The sequence below is a fragment of the Bactrocera dorsalis genome, chromosome 2 (genome assembly GCF_023373825.1).
Source record: "Bactrocera dorsalis isolate Fly_Bdor chromosome 2, ASM2337382v1, whole genome shotgun sequence".
In the NCBI taxonomy this organism is placed as follows: Eukaryota; Metazoa; Arthropoda; class Insecta; order Diptera; family Tephritidae; genus Bactrocera; species Bactrocera dorsalis.
Window position 1 is genome coordinate 94,154,840 of NC_064304.1, and position 15,818 is coordinate 94,170,657.

General features: G+C 38.4%; 2 protein-coding genes across 2 annotated transcripts; one reads left to right on the forward strand and one right to left on the reverse strand.

The window, feature by feature from the left end:
- The first annotated feature begins 50 nt into the window (after positions 1-50).
- On the forward strand, positions 51-9,181 carry LOC105230899 (cilia- and flagella-associated protein 43). The gene is made up of 13 exons (XM_011211915.4): positions 51-887; positions 954-1,222; positions 1,982-2,358; positions 2,427-3,625; positions 3,925-4,741; positions 4,841-5,068; positions 5,577-6,070; positions 6,131-6,689; positions 6,871-7,014; positions 7,097-7,240; positions 7,317-7,453; positions 8,809-8,970; positions 9,024-9,181. The coding sequence occupies exons 1-13, from the start codon at positions 859-861 to the stop codon at positions 9,178-9,180; spliced, it is 4,716 nt and encodes a 1,571-aa protein (XP_011210217.2). The 5' UTR covers positions 51-858; the 3' UTR covers position 9,181.
- Positions 9,182-9,368: 187 nt separating this feature from the next.
- On the reverse strand, positions 9,369-14,007 carry LOC105230898 (putative fatty acyl-CoA reductase CG5065). Its single transcript, XM_011211914.4, has 8 exons — positions 12,745-14,007; positions 11,537-11,761; positions 11,308-11,471; positions 11,089-11,247; positions 10,241-10,536; positions 9,902-10,176; positions 9,624-9,834; positions 9,369-9,558 (listed from the first exon to the last, which is right to left on the reverse strand). The coding sequence occupies exons 1-8, from the start codon at positions 12,791-12,793 to the stop codon at positions 9,492-9,494; spliced, it is 1,446 nt and encodes a 481-aa protein (XP_011210216.2). The 5' UTR covers positions 12,794-14,007; the 3' UTR covers positions 9,369-9,491.
- Positions 14,008-15,818: the final 1,811 nt, after the last annotated feature.

The following is a 15,818-nucleotide window of genomic DNA, read 5'->3' on the forward strand; positions in this document are numbered from 1 at the left end:
TTGGCTCCGCTTAGAATCTCCAATTGACACCAGGCCGCGAAAGGAAGAACGACTGGCGTGCTGTTGTAAACTCGGCTATAACCGCGTAAGCGGTGTCTACGTCAATAAGGAAGAAGAAGAATACTTATTTTAGTAAATAGCCTTTTTTAATCAGAATTTACTGCTAACTAGACATTGAGAAAATTGCCCTAAGGCAGTTTTGTTTGCGTTGGAATCCTATATGGTCTTGAATTCCAAAGTACTGTGAGCAAGATGTACAATTTTCGAATAATTAAGAAAATTGAAACTAAAGACCTTTCTAGACGGAGAGAAGTATAGAGAAGTGATGTAGAGAAAGCTATAAACCCTTTCCAATCGTCCAACCCTGGCACAAGGTTATGGCATTTGATGAAGGTTTTGACATCACTTAAGACAATAGAGTATTATACCAAAGAGGGAGACCGAGGGAAGAGTTATGGTTCTTTAAGGAAAACCTCTTATATGTGCATAGATTTAAAGATCATTCTTATAAGAATGTTTCAAATAACCTAAAACGCCTTTGAACATGTAAAACTCTCAAAAACTATATTAGAAGCCACAAACTAGGCGAACAAGAAATCAAGCGCCTGTGCAGTCGCTGTCGAATAACCAATCTCTGGGTAAACAAATGAAATTACCTGGCAACAATAACATCTTTAATATTCCTTTACTCAGTTATTATTCGTTTCCATACCAACACTGTACTGTTTCAAGCGAATTTCAAGTATTTTAGTTTATTCCGTAACTCAATGCGAGAGGCACGATTTTTCATTTTTCAATATCACGAAAAAAAATTTTGTTTTTTTTAATATAAAATAATTTTCAATAGAATACAATCCAATGAGCAGTTCGGAAGCATGGGAATCTTGGTAATTTAACAAAAACTAAAACATTTTATTTTTATCCAACTAAATCCTTATATCATTTTCTCTCAGCTTATGGGCAACGTACGCGTCGCCATATTCGCTTATCAGCATCGGCATGGAGGCTTTGGCGACGCTTCACGATCACACAATACATTTCACCGACTTGAAGACACGAAATAAATTGTACTACACCATTGACAATCCCGGTGTGGGATTGGGTGCACGTAATCTCGCTGGACACTTCTCGCTGCCGATGTTCGCCTATTCAGAGACTGTTATCCGGCCAACCATACACATTGTGCGCTATCCGGATATGCACAAGCTGTTGCAATTACGTTGTACGTATAAAGTATTTAGGGATATTTTGGTTAATACTACTCTCTCACGATTTTGGGTGGAGAACCCTTTTACTTTGTTGAAAAAACATCCTGATTTGAGTTTCACTGCCGCTTCTATTGCATCTGTCATTAGTTGAAATTGTCTACAACTTCTAAGCTTCATACGATATCCGTGCTTTGGACTTGAAAACCCATCTATGTGAAGAGTTTGAACGCCTCGTCCTATCTGCGTTTTTAGTCAGGCTTTTTTTTAACCTAATGCATGAATGAATGGATTTTCTTTGCGATATTCTGAAAGTAAATGTCGTTTTGCATCCTTTTTTTGTAAAGCTGATTCTCGACCGAAGGAGGGCGGTGATACAGGAGTGATCCAAATATTAACATTACACAATGAACTAGAGTATAAATTATGGTCGAAAACACCATAGTACTAATTTTTTCGCTGGGGTTCACCGTTCGTAACATAAATGTCAGAATTTTATCATTAATCGGAAAATAGTTGTCAAATAAATTCAAAAAAGTGTAGAAACATAAGAAACCTAAGCATCTTTATAGTATTCAATGAAACCTCCAGTCATAAAACTGTATAGATGTGAAAGCCTAAGAAAAGTGAATATCCACAGCTGAAGATAGTAGTAACCCTAACCCTAGTATTATGTGTGCCTTGCTCCGCTCCATGGATAGCTAAATTTTTCTTTACGCTCCGTTCTGAAATACCCACAAAGTTTCCTAAAATATTTCTTTTTTCGACATTATTAGGTAACAACGTAGTCAGCTATGTGGACATGCTTTTCTCCAACTACGATATGCTTATCACTCTAAGTGGATTCCCGGATTATTCCTTCCGTATTTGGAATTGTCGTACCGGTAATTTACTGGTAGAGGTCGCTACTGGTATTAAATGCTCAGTGCACTCATTGCATTGCTCCAGCCGCACCTGGCCCATGATCATGCAATTCTCGAAGTTCGAAAAAGCGATAGTCTTCTGGGAAATGCATTATACCGCCGAGGCGATGGTCCTGCATGAGATATCGCGTGTGCAGTTGCCGAAATCGCATTTGTTGAGTACACAATTCGCAATGTGCTCGCAAAACGATGTGATGTATGTGGTGAATGATTTCGGTGTTGTGTTCAGTGTAAGTCACAGATGGATTATTTAATAGTTATATAAAATATGAGTTAAATAATATTTTTTTGTTTATAGATCGAAGTAGCACAATTCTATTTGTCACGTCAGTGGGGCACCACATTCTCACACCATGACCAACCACAACCACACTGTTTATTTGCGCACAAGCAGGGCCTTATTGTGTCCAACGCCAACAGTGCGACATTGATAACTCATAAACGTAACAACTGGGCTGTAGAATGGGTGTTGAAGGACATTCGTGTGCCGATTGTGAAGATTGTTTCGAACTTCGCTGGCGAAGCTTACGCTACCGACGATGTGGGCTCACTGTATCAACTGCAGGCGAGCGAGTACTATAGCACACTTATCGACTTTTCCGTCTCGAATTATACGGTGGAAGACTTTACCATATTGCGTGGCCTCAAGGAGGAGAACCTACTCATACTCACACGTGGCAATATGCTGTGCGCTTTCGAAATAAGTCATAACACCAAATACTCGTCGTTGGAAATACCGAATGGTTCATGCGTTGCCACGCACAATTCCTCGCCATTTGCTGCCGCCGGCACCACAGATGGTAAAGTGTACTTTTTGTCGTTCGAAAAGATACGTGCACCCATCGTTCTACACATCATGGAGATCGATAAATATGGCATATCAGAGATATATTTAGCAAACCAAACCGGTCTAATCAAGACCATAAAGAACGAGTATAAAGAAATGGTTGTGGATTTTAAGTCCGAACGTTTTCTAATCGTAGTGCCGTTACTCAGTCGCTCGCACAAACGCATGCTGCACTTCTTCCTGATCGATCAGGATCATGGCCTGTCATTTTTATCGCAAGACGAAATCAAAGACACTGATATTCCGTATGCGGATGAATTGTGGGTCTCTGCTTGGCTCGCGGACAAGCGTGTTGTCAATCGTCGTATGTATAACTTACAGAAGAAATATCGAAGCATCACGTTGTTGGACGTCTCGAATAAGGATCATGCGGAACTTATCGCATTGCCGGTAGACAGTTTCTTGCTGGATATTTATTTTATACAGCATATGGACAAAGTGATCTTAATGCGCTCCTTAAATACGTTGCATATGGCATATGTCTCTGGTGTGGCGGGCTCAAATCACATCATAACTTATGATGTTAGCACGCTAATGATACACTTTCGTCATCATAAGCGTAGCTCGAAGCCGTATGTGGTGTGTCGGAAACTGTACTCCAGCTATTCACAGCGACTCATAAGGCACATAAAAGAAATCTATAACAGCAAGTGAGTATGATTTTTATATTTAAGATGTGTAGTTGAAGATGCAAATTGCTAGTTGAATTTGGGTTCTCATCAATCTCCGAACTAAGTCTAACAATTTTAGAAGCTCCTAAACTTTAATATAGTGTTAGCACCAACTGTTAGGGAACATATTGTTTCTTTTCTACAAAGTTATCTATCTTCTTTGATATTGCCTGAGTTACTATGCATGTGCGTATGTTTTGGGTTTCCTTGAAGTTCAGAGTCATCTACAGAATCAATTTCAACTTTTTTTGAGCTCTCTATTTTCATAACTTTTTCAGATATCTGGCAGTTCTACTGGAATCTGGTTGTTTGAAGATTTCTCGTTTACCACCGCTTGCCGATAACCTACGCGAGAACACCGAGGTACTCGAAGCACCAGTGGAGCTCGAGTTAGAACGTGTGGTTGAAACACCTTCAACGGCATCGTTTACTAAGCAATTGATTTCGAAAGAAAATTATGACCGTCGCGCGAATATTGACCAACGGCTGGCTCAATTGGAGGAGGAGGTACGTGCCCTCATTGACTACGACATCGCAGTAACAGGTAAAACTCAAGGTATCTATCGCAAGTTTTGCCTTAACTACGCCTGGTTGAATCAGCTGAATGCGGAGGCGCGTAAAGTCTGCGAAATCGAACACAATTCACTAATGGAGAGTATTCTGGATAAGAGTCGCATACGTGATTGGATTATGAATTTGATTGCGCAAAATTCGTTGAAGATCAGCACGAAAGTTCGTGCAATCTTTGCGAATAACGCATTCGAGAACTATTCATTGAGTAAAATGCGGAAAGACATGATGGATTTTTTCGACTTATATCGTTTTCAAGACTTCGAACCGCTCGAAGAGGACGAAGAAACCGAAGAAATTGTACCACAAAAAGAAATAGCCGGCGCTACTAGTGTTGTGTTTGCTATACCTGCTGATGAAGCTGAGGCAGAAGTTGAAGTGCCTGCTGCTGTCGTGAAGAAGAAACGGAAACTGTACAAAATTGTGGGTAATGTCTTTGAACATCTAATGTCAGAGGATTTCCAAATGCAGGATATAACTTGGGTTACGGCGAACCAGATGTGTAATCACGACATTAAATTCAAGGTGAGTTGGCTTTCTAAGTACGGTCTCTTCTCTTAAGTACTTTATAACAAATATTACCCTTTCTTACCCTCTCAATCTACTGTTATAATTATCGCACAGGTTCTTTTGGATGTGCCGTTACGCGAAGAGTACAATAAACTGTTCGAACAAGAAAAACTGTATAAAGAAGAAATCATGAAAAGTATTATAAAAACAAATGCGTCGCTGACTCATATTTATAACGATATGAACATTATGCTCTCACTATTGGGTATGAAAACATTCACGCCGCAGCAGTTATCGGTGCCAGTACTAATGAACGATGAGGTGTTGGAACGTATAATGACGGTAAGAAGCGGAGGATCAACTGTTGATTTCACTTTCGATATTAGTTTCTGTAAGAATATTTCGTTGTATTTCGAAAAGCGATGCTGTTATTTTTTGAAATCTGCTGCTAGTTTTCACAGGCGGCTAGACTGCTCAATGCGTTATGAGGGTTCAAACAGTTAGTGTATTCCCGCCTTTGGGTGCCGAGGTGCCAAAACTAGGGCGAATGATTCAATCAGTATTGTTAGAGCTCTTCCAGACGCTGTGTTTAGAGAAGTGTTTTTAGATTTTCGTTCGATGTTTTCTTAACTTTTGAGGTATGCGGTTTGAAACGGTGGGACCAACATGCTTTGGGCTTCATTTGAGCAGTTAAAAAGTCTTTTCATATAACTCGAACGTTTAACCTACAAACTTGTTTATAAAGCTTTATATATTTACCACATAAGTCTTCAATATCTGCTTCTCCCTGGTTAAGATTTATATATTTACCAAATAAGTCTTCAATATCTGATTTTCTGATTCCCTGTAGGTTGATGACTCTGAGATTAAAGCGATCAATCGACGCGCTAAAAAAGCGGTGGTTAGCGATCAGAAACGTGGACGCATGTTGCTGTGGTCTATTGATTTTTGGATGCGTGCGTTGAATACCATGATGGATGGCGTATTGGAGAAATTGTGGGAAGAGGAGATCAAGAAGACGCCACCGGAGCCAGAGTTTATGTCGAAACGACAACCGCACGAATACACCTTGGAGGATCAAAAACTACTGCGTATATATGAGGAAACTTTACGCATACTAACCGAAGATCGCAATAAATATTTACGCATTCTGAATGTGAACGAGCGCAAGACGAACGAGTTAAAAATCAACTATATTCATAAATTTAATGAACGCTGCGCTCAAATGGCGATACTTAAGCTGAAATATGATTTTGCTTTGAAACATTTCCGCGTGCGCATACTCGGTTTGAAGGTGTCTTTCTATCAGCGTGTGACCTTACGTAATTCCATTGCAGATTTGAGGTTAGTAGCTCGTTATGTTCAATTCTACAAAAAATCCATTACTTGCAACTGAAATTGTAGAGTTGAAACCGAAAAGGCCAATGAATATACCAATCGTTATGTGAAACTGATTGAATTCTCTGAGAAATCCATCGCTGATATCAAGCAGGATATGGAGACCTTAAACGCACGTGACAAAACTATTGAACGACAATTTAAAGGCAACTTTCTTGCGAATGCACCGGCTTTTTCGCATGAATTGAGTAAACTTTTTAGACGACGCCCGAAAATGCAGCAACGCTCATTTCAATCGGCTTTGGTGTGTCACGAGGTCGCTGCTCGTTTGGTTCATAAGAGCCGTTTCACGTTCCCCTTACCCGTCGAAGTGCAGGAGTACTTTACTAGTTTGCACAATTTGGACGATATACAAAATGCGCCACATCAACTAGAACCCAAGTATTGGGAACAATTCGTACGCTTGCGACGACAGAAAATCGAGAATGAACTTAAGATTAAGGGTCAAGGCTTCCATTTGACCGATTCACAGGACAAATTAAATAATTCCATAACGGACTTGAATAATTTGAGAAGTCTGAAACAGCAGATGATGTCAGAAACGGATCGCCTATCGGGACAATATGTGAGTATGAATGGTAAAAGAAAAGAAACCGAACCAGTGTAAGTTGATGTTGAGGTAGAGTGAGTATTTTGACATTCTTCGATAGAACCTCATTTCGCTTACGAGTATCTAAATTTTTCTCATCATTCGTTCTCGAATATCTCTAGTCCTCTGTTAATATGTATATTTATTTGCATTATAGTTCAACATCGTACAAAATCAACGCCTGGAATTGGTGTTGCCTTTGGGTCAGGTGGAAACATCCATCGGTGGATCCATGAAGAATTTACAAAACTGCATTCTAATGAACATTGACGATATAAATGATGTGAATAGCTTAATCAAGGTGAGCATACTACAAGGGTGTTATGTTGATGTTGAGCATTTTAGTTAAAAATACAGTTATATTTTATCCAATGGCTCTATAGAAAGCTGGTGCTAAAAAACTACGCACAATGCAACGTTTAGCCGTCTTTCGACGTCAGGTGCTCTACAAAGAGTGGGAGCATAAAATGTATCGTGCAAATATTGATTATCTCAAGTATATGTTGGAAGTCATCGAGAAATGTAAGGTGAGTTTTACGATGATATTAAAAAGCCTGGTGGTGCGTGCTAGAGTTTTGGTACCATTTCCATTAATTTTTTAAGGTCACCGCCGAATTTCTACAATTATTACGAAAATGGAAGAAAATTAAAGAAGAGCGTATCAAACTATCCCGAATAGGCAGTATCGATCAGTTGATTGAACAACGCGTAACGGCATACCGCAAAAATTTAGACCGCATGTAAGTACGACTAACGAAATTTCAAAGTACGACTAATAAGATATCTAAAAGTTCCTTAATAAAGTAAGGAAGAGTTTGGCTATGAATTTGAGTTGTTAAATATCTTCTTCTTCTTTACTGGTGTAGACACCACTTACGCGATTATAGGCGAGTTAATAACAGCGCGCCAGTCGTTTCATCTTTTCGCAACGTAGCGCCAATTAGAGATTCCAAGCGAAGCCAGGTCCTTCTCCTTCTGGTCTTTGAAACGGAGTGGACATCTTCCTTTTTCTCTGCTTCGAATACTTTCAGAGCTGGATTGTTTTCGTCCATATGCACGACATGACCTAGCCAGCGCAGCCGCTACTCTTAATTCGCTGAACTATTTCAATGTCGTCGTATATCTCATACAGCTCAACGTTCCGATCGAATGCGATATTCGCTGTTGCCAACGCACAAAGGACCATACATCTTTCGCAAAATCTTTCGAAAACTCTTAACGTCGACTAATCAGATGTTGTCATCGTCCATTCCTCTGCACCATATAGCAGAACGGGAATAATGAGTGACTTGTAGAGTTTGGTTTTTGTTCGTCGAGAGAGGACTTTACTTCTCAATTGCCTACTCAGTCCAAAGTAGCACCTGTTGTCAAGATTTGTCAAAAGGGGGGTCTCTCATCCGAGGCTGTTTTCTTCATTTCCTTGGTAGTGTTTTTTAAGTGGCGGGTTCCAAACTTAGCGCTCAATTCTGTGGAGGGGATGTTCTCACTCACTTTAGCTCGCCTTCAAACGGATGTTTTCTGACTACCAGAGGATACTTGGTTAAAGACCGGAAGTCGTGAGCTGTTGAGCCGTATGTAAAAGAATTGTTTCTGGCCACCCCCAGTGAATGGTAATCAGATAACTTTCCTCACTTGAGTGAACTTATACAAATGACTCCATCCTCAAATTATCAAATAAAGTCCAAGAAATAATGAGCTCTGAAGCTCTTTTGTGATGAAGGTCTGTATTGTTGGAACTCAATTACGTGTTAATATTCTTGGTCTTAAATTTTAAAAAAGTTTAGGTTTGTCGAATTAAATTTAAAGCCTAAATGTGCTATAGGTTAGGTTGGGTTAGATGGGTGATCCTACATTATTCGATCATAAACCTAAAATCCCAAAATAATGCAATGCAGTCTATACTAAATTTCTTAGAACATTTCTAGCATTTAATAATATGCCAATAGTTTTTCAGAAAATCTTCATAGTCTTTTGAACTGTAGAATATATTTTCGATAGTCCAAAACTTTATTTTAGAATCTTTTTTATTTTATCTTATGTAGACTAACACTCTGAAGATACTTCATACTATGTGTTCTTTTTTCTTCCAACTCAGCAATGAGAAAATAGTAGTATGTAAAGATCAAATAGTTGAGGTAAAACGCAAAAATCAGGCATTAAATCGATCCATCGATGAGGTTAAAGTGGATGTAGCCCTATTTACCGCAAATCGGGATACTCTCTTGGAAGAGAAACTGCAAAGAGAGCGCAATGAAAGGTAAGCCCCTACTCTCTGCCAATGAATCGTGTTATCTAACACCTTGTCTACAGCATAGAAAAGGTGAAACGGCACAGCTACTTGATTAATGAAGTGCGTCAAGATTATGCGCATATATTGGAGCTGAAGACGATTTTAGAATTGCAACGTTTGCGCACATTCCCAACATTAGGACCACCACCCGATGATTGTGGACAGCCAATGAATTAATACAAGTTCTTAATTTTAACGCAACGTTTATGTTTATTTTATAATAACTGTTACTTATTTATACCGGAGAATATAAGATGGTGGCATTTTGTGTGACGTCAGTTTAGTGATGCTCTGAGCGAGTACAAACATTGACGTCGCGGAAATAGCTGATATAGAGCAATCATTGTATTCTCTCATTATTAGTTTCATTATATACATAATTATGTACATAATATATATACATATGTTTATGTATCTTTATAATTTTGATTTACAATATATTGGATATGTCAAAACAAGAAAGATTTTCTATTACTTAGCAGCTCATGCTAAAATAAACAGTAAACCACTAATAGAGTCAAAAATATGTGCATAAACGCCCAGGTCCAGTATAAACTGTGGAAAAATAGAAAAATCTTCAATTAAGACTTTCGTTTCTTTCGACTTACACTGCTGCTCACCGTGTGACCTTCCATTTGCTGGCGTTCGTCTGAAAGCGTTCACGATGCAGATACTTCTGTATGCCAATTACAAACTCTCTGATATAGTTATCATAGTCTAGGGTTTCCAAGTTCCATGTTAAATGCGGTGCTGGTGTACCCTGCAGCAATTCTTGGAAGTAGTAACGACTTTGGTTTTTGAAAATCCACTCATTCAGCGAAAATGTGCGACCTGCCAATAGAAGGTACCTTAAATTGTATATCTTTTACATCTTTATGCTGCATTTTGAAGCGCTTACCAGCCAAACAAGCTTGTCTAAATTTTTTTGCAATCGGCAAAACAAATTTTCGCTTCTGCCGCAATAAGGTCAGCAAATCCATCAATAAGGCGGGCACATAGTGTAGTAAAATAACGGCGATTTCGTGTAACATGAAGCTTTTCCGGTACTTGAAGTATGGATACATCAAAATACGCTTGGTCGGATAAATACGCGACCACTTTAGCGTCAGACAGCCTAGGCGCGCCCATGTAATGGGATTCGTAACACCCGAAGTGGCGTTGGCAATGTAAACTCTGGCAGAGATAATGTTTAAATATACATTTAATGTTATGGACTTATAAAAGAAATGTTACAAACCTGCCCAACGTCGCCTTTTGTGCCATCAATATTAATGTGTTGACGACAAAGTCCACAGGTATTATATCGCAAATGATGTCCTTATCGCCTAATATGCTGCTGATTGTACCCTTACCGATTTCCATCATAATGCCCGTGATGCCTTGTATGTTGTCGATCCAACCGGGATATGGTTCACGATGCGCTGCCGTCACGATCGATGGTCGTACGATTACAATTGGTATACACTGTTTGTAATCATTCACAATTTGCTCGGCGATCGATTTGGTGAAGGTGTAAGTGTTCGGATGAGGACCCTGTGGAAAAGTTGGTTAATTTGAAAAGGGAGTATTGTTCAAATCTTGGAAAATTGTGCCTTACAAATCTTAAACAATAAAATAGTTTTAGTGTTATTAAGATTGAGGTAAAAACCACTTCACTGCTCAGTAAAACATTCCGAAGCAAGAAACTGGTTTGTAGCGCAGTTGCCAATGAAATTTAGAGAATATTTTCTTTATTCCAAACCCTAAAGCTCTAAAAAATGATGTAACATCAAGTTCTTTACAATTTGTTTTCCGACGACCTTAAAAATCGGTTCATTTGAGATGCCATCATCTCAATCAAAAATAGCGAAACGATTCGCACTTACTCCTTGGGCTGAGCTTCTGCTTTTACGTGGCTTGATATCACTTGATACATATTTAAAATAGTATTCGAAATTGATGGATTTTCGGTAGTAGAAAGTACATTTCTAAGCTTGGTCAGAAGCTTTGACCGAGACCATGTCTTAACTACATTACCTCTACCGCCACTTATTTGACTGAAAAAGGATCATCTTGTCGGCAAATGTCTCAAAGTTACTTACTAACCTTAATATAATTGGCTAAGCTATTGAAATAAGCATCTGGGATTTTGTTAGTACAATCAACGAACATTTTCCAGTTGACGGGCGGCAAAGTGGGATATATCAATTCATCGACGAACTTACGTCCCGGATTGCAATACGCCGTCGAGACGTAGACGAAGCTCTGTAAGAAAATTTACTCATAACAGTTAGTAACTTCACGCTTCATAAAAATATAAACCACCTTAAGCTCTGGCATTTCCTTGCATAACTCCAGCAGATGCCAAGTGCCGATGGCGTTCACGCGTGCGGCGACTTTCAAGCGCTCGTTGAAGCGCACTGTGGCGGCGCTGTGGAAAATGATCTGCACATGCGTGCACAAGCGATGGCGGTCCGTGGGACTTAAACCTGAAAAACAATCGAAAAAAAGCAATAGTAAAGTATGAAGCGATTAATTTACTAGCGTCACTCACCGAAATCGTCACACTCAATGTTACCCTTCAGGTAGACCAGTTTTTCCAGCCGCTCCGGATAATGCGTGCGCAGGCGTTCAAAAATTGTATGCTGCACAAAATCCTGATAACGTTGCGCCACCGTCTGGCCGCTCTTCTCGCGTATTAACATGTAGATGTGAGCGATTTGTGGAAAACTCCAAAGCAACTTCTCCAACAGCGTTTTGCCCACGAAGCCAGTGGCGCCTAAGTAAAAAAAAAATAATGTAAAATGGAAATTTGCAAGCAAAACAACTACGAGGGTAGTTAGAAAGAACTGTGTGACTCTCTTAATAACAGCTTAATATATGTATGAACTATGGAACAAATAGGTAAATCAATGTACTGGGCTTGCTTTTGTTTCAGAAAATTCTTAGAAAAGATCGGCTTCTATGGTGAACTAACGTTCTCTTTGAAGAAAAAAGTAAATTTGAAGTAAGTCCGCCATAAGTCCATAAAGGTATTCGATTTAAAGTTTTCTTTAATCCTTCAAGTATTATGATGGCTTCATATTTCAACGTTTCAACAACGAGTATGTGTTTGCCTCTAAAATTTGTCCACTCATTTAATTTCGAAACTATGATTTACTTAAGATATCATTTACGGTCTCAACCATGTGAGATAATTTCGTTTTCTGCTTGTTTTTTGGATTTTATTTTCACATTTTTTGGCTACGAAAATACTCCATCTCTGAAAGTATTCGACGCAGTACTTGCCGGTGCAAGTAGAGGAAGAGGCAGACCTCTACTCCGTTGGAAAGACCAGGTCGGGAAGCACCTGTCTTGGCTTGGAATCTCTAAATGACGCCACATTGCAAAAAGTAGAAACCACTGGCGCGCTGTTGCTAATGCGGCTATAACCGCGTAAGGGATTTCTACGCCAGTAAAGTAGAGAAGATCTCATTGTGCAGTCGCTCGTGACCTATTAGCACTTTTGAATCAGAGAAAATGTCGGTTTCCAGACCCTCTTGAGTTCAGCCGCTAAAATTTTGTCAAAATTTTACAGTTTTTGTTAACAAATGACAACAGCAGCTTTGCATTTGGATTTATAAATGTCACACTTCACAATCAAATAGTCACAACCTTATTAAGCTACTCTCGTATAAAAATCTCTACAACTGTATAATTTTATGGAAAGCTTTTCCAATTACAGTTGATCAAACAAAATGGTTTTTTGGCCTTCCAACTCACCCGTTACAAAAATCTCTGCATCCTTGTAGAAATCCTCGGGTTCGGCCATACTTCTTCAGGAATGCGTCTACAAACTGTTATACATATATTTGGGTATTTATTGCATAAACTACTTTGCTGTTGTTGCTTTGTTTTGTAATTTTAATAAAATTTGGATTTTCCGCGTTGCTGTCATGCAAACACTCCACCGAGCCGAATGAAAGTGAAAAGCGTTGTGCGAAGGTAAATAGCTGATAGCGGTGATATTCGAAAACAACATCAACATCCTAAGAAAACAAGTTTTCCAGTGAGTGCTCCATAGACGCTCTGCTTCAGCGACTCTATGCGGCTATGTGCAACAATTTGTGGCAACTTACACACATAATAAACCATTGCAAAGTGGTGTTTGTGAAATGAATGAATTTCTGCTTTACAGTTATTCGCAACATTTGCAAATTTGGCGGGAAACGCTTGTTGTAATAACGCTCTCTTGCACTAACGCTCCCTTTTTATTTAGCTTATCTCTTGCAACTTAGCGCTTTTCCAAAATTGTGTCTGTATGTACTTGGGTGGGTATTGTTGTGTCTCACGTGAATGTTTCAATGATGCAATCTGCCGCTTACCCATAACTTGCTTGCCTTCTAATGCTTTTGCGCATTGTTTACTATTAAGTAACAGTAGCGAGAAAAATATATGAAGGCTGTCGGAGCGGATCACCTTAGTGTTTTCAAAATATACCTAAAGAGTGGTTTCATAAAAAACTGGTCTGTCGCACCTTAGTTATCAGCTTGGACTACTGATCTGACGAACCCAAATGTAAGATAGATTAATTCGAGATTTATTATTCGGCCAAGGACTGTCAATTCGCATCATTCTTTGAAATTACTTCAGATATGTTTTCTGCGCATACAACAAGAACATAGACTAATTTTTAGCTAAAGCAATGATATGTAAGGAGCAAAATACTTGACCAAGGTGTCCATTTTTTGATATATTTCGGCTTACAAAACTGACGGTGACGACTACTTCTTGCTTCACGATCGCTACTATATGTACACTCTCTTTCTTGGACCTTCGCTCTATGCGCTTTCAATAAGCTCTAAGAAAATCCGACGTTTTCTAGCCAAATTTTGTTCAGCGATGAGGTCCATTTTTGACTCAATGGGTCTGCAAACAAGCAATAGGACGAATTTAGGACGAAGAGTAACCTGAAGTGATTCAAGAGCTGCCATTTGATGCAGAAAAACCAATGGTTTGGTGTGGCTTTTGGGTCGGTGGAATCATTGGTCCACATTTCTTCAAAAATGATGCCGGTGAGAACCGACCTGAAATTGAAGATCATGATCTCGGCCACATTCGGTTTTAACAAGACGGCGCCACTTCACACATCGCATCAATAAATGGACTTATTAAGTCTATACGGACTTTTCGCTTCAATTCAGGTCTTGGAACATCACGTGTGCCTTTCGCCAGTTCACAGTCGAAAAGCTCGAACAAGTCATAGAAAATTGGACTCAACGGATGGACTATCTGAGACGTAGCCGCGACCAACATTTGAAAGAGATAATCTGCCAAAAATAAATGCCAAGGAATGTTCGTACGAATGATAAAAACATCCCCATTAAATTAGAAGTTTCTGTGCTTTTTCTTTAAAAAAGTAGGGTACCTCGAAATAGATCATCTTTTATTCATTTGCCTTCCTAACTCTCTATAAAAATAGTCTATATATTCGGTAATTTATTACTAATTTAAATTATTATTTTCTCTAAATTTTAGTAATTTTGGAAGAAACAATTTTTATGTAAAACCTTGAATAACTTTCAATATGACAATGGAGATTTTTGAAAAAAAAGATGAACGATTTCAACTTTCGGTGAAGATTTTATGTTCTTTGCTTGACCTTCTATTACAAGCAATATTTAGATCCCAAGAAGTGAATTGTATACCCGTTTCCCGGCGGAATGGAAGCCAGTTTCATGTTATTACTTAGACTTATTGAAATATTAAGCTATATGGCATAAATTGTGTACCAGAATTCTGCGACAATCGGGTGTTTATAGATTTGTAGTAAGAATATCGAAGTTTGCTGAATTGAAATGAGTACGAATAATCGAATCTGCTGAAATCACTTCATGTTTCTTATTCTGCGAACTGTAGAAGACGAAAAGCGAACATAGGCTTACTAAATGCATCTCTATAGGGGATATTTAATCTACACGAATAACTGTGTGTGTCCTACCAAAGCGGTGTTAGCGTTAGTATGCTAGTGCATCAATCGGAATTTATGCGCATGCGCAGCTTGGTTAATTATACGCCGTGTGTTTACAACCGATATATGCGTGTTTTGAAAAAGTGCAATATTTATTACAAAGTTTACTGAATCGATTTAATTTTTGTGCGAATTTTAGATGGAAAAGGCAAACCAGTCGAATTTGCATAGTAGATATTCAACGAATAAATTGTTAAAATTTTGAAGTTGCACAGATTCAGTATTTTGCATATTTGTAATTCAAGTTTACGTCCGACACACGCCCCATAAATTATCAGCAATAATATTTGTATGTATGTCACCATAGAAAACACTTGAACTCTAAGTTTGAAGTGGTTTATTGGAAAATAATTGAAGGTAATCACGCATAATTGCTGCACAGAGTTATTAGTTGTGACCGTTGTTTTCATGCACATTTGAAAAAAAAAAAAAAATTAAATGTAAATGTAATACGTTACGAAATAATACTCAAGTCCAATTAAATGTGAAATACTTTCTCTGTAAGAATATATAATTATATAAACTTAAAAGTGAAAACAATACATTAAAAAGCCAATTTGATTTAATTAACCAATAGCGCCACCTAGCGTAAGCTTTCGGTAAAACAAAGCTGAAATAACAGAGCTGTGAATCGAACAAGCAACTGTCATAAATATAATTTATTTCTGATTTGGCTACCAGCGACATCTAACGTAAGTTTACGGTAAAATAAAACTGAAATAACAGAGCTGTGAATCAAACAATCTACTGGCATAATATTATTCGATTTTGCTCATCTTTTAGTAGATTGAAATTGACTTAATAAATAAAAAAAACTATGAAAAAA

Excerpts from the sequence above, each read along its gene's own strand:
- LOC105230899 (XM_011211915.4), top strand. The coding sequence starts at position 859 with ATGAGCAGTTCGGAAGCATGGGAATCTTG. Across the intron at positions 3,626-3,924 it reads AAAGAAATCTATAACAGCAA|ATATCTGGCAGTTCTACTGG; the intron begins GTGAGTATGATT and ends TAACTTTTTCAG. Across the intron at positions 6,071-6,130 it reads AATTCCATTGCAGATTTGAG|AGTTGAAACCGAAAAGGCCA; the intron begins GTTAGTAGCTCG and ends CTGAAATTGTAG.
- LOC105230898 (XM_011211914.4), bottom strand. The coding sequence starts at position 12,793 with ATGGCCGAACCCGAGGATTTCTACAAGGATGCAGAGATTTTTGTAACG. Across the intron at positions 10,537-11,088 it reads GCTTAGCCAATTATATTAAG|GGTCCTCATCCGAACACTTA; the intron begins GTTAGTAAGTAA and ends ACTTTTCCACAG. Across the intron at positions 10,177-10,240 it reads CAAAAGGCGACGTTGGGCAG|AGTTTACATTGCCAACGCCA; the intron begins GTTTGTAACATT and ends TATCTCTGCCAG.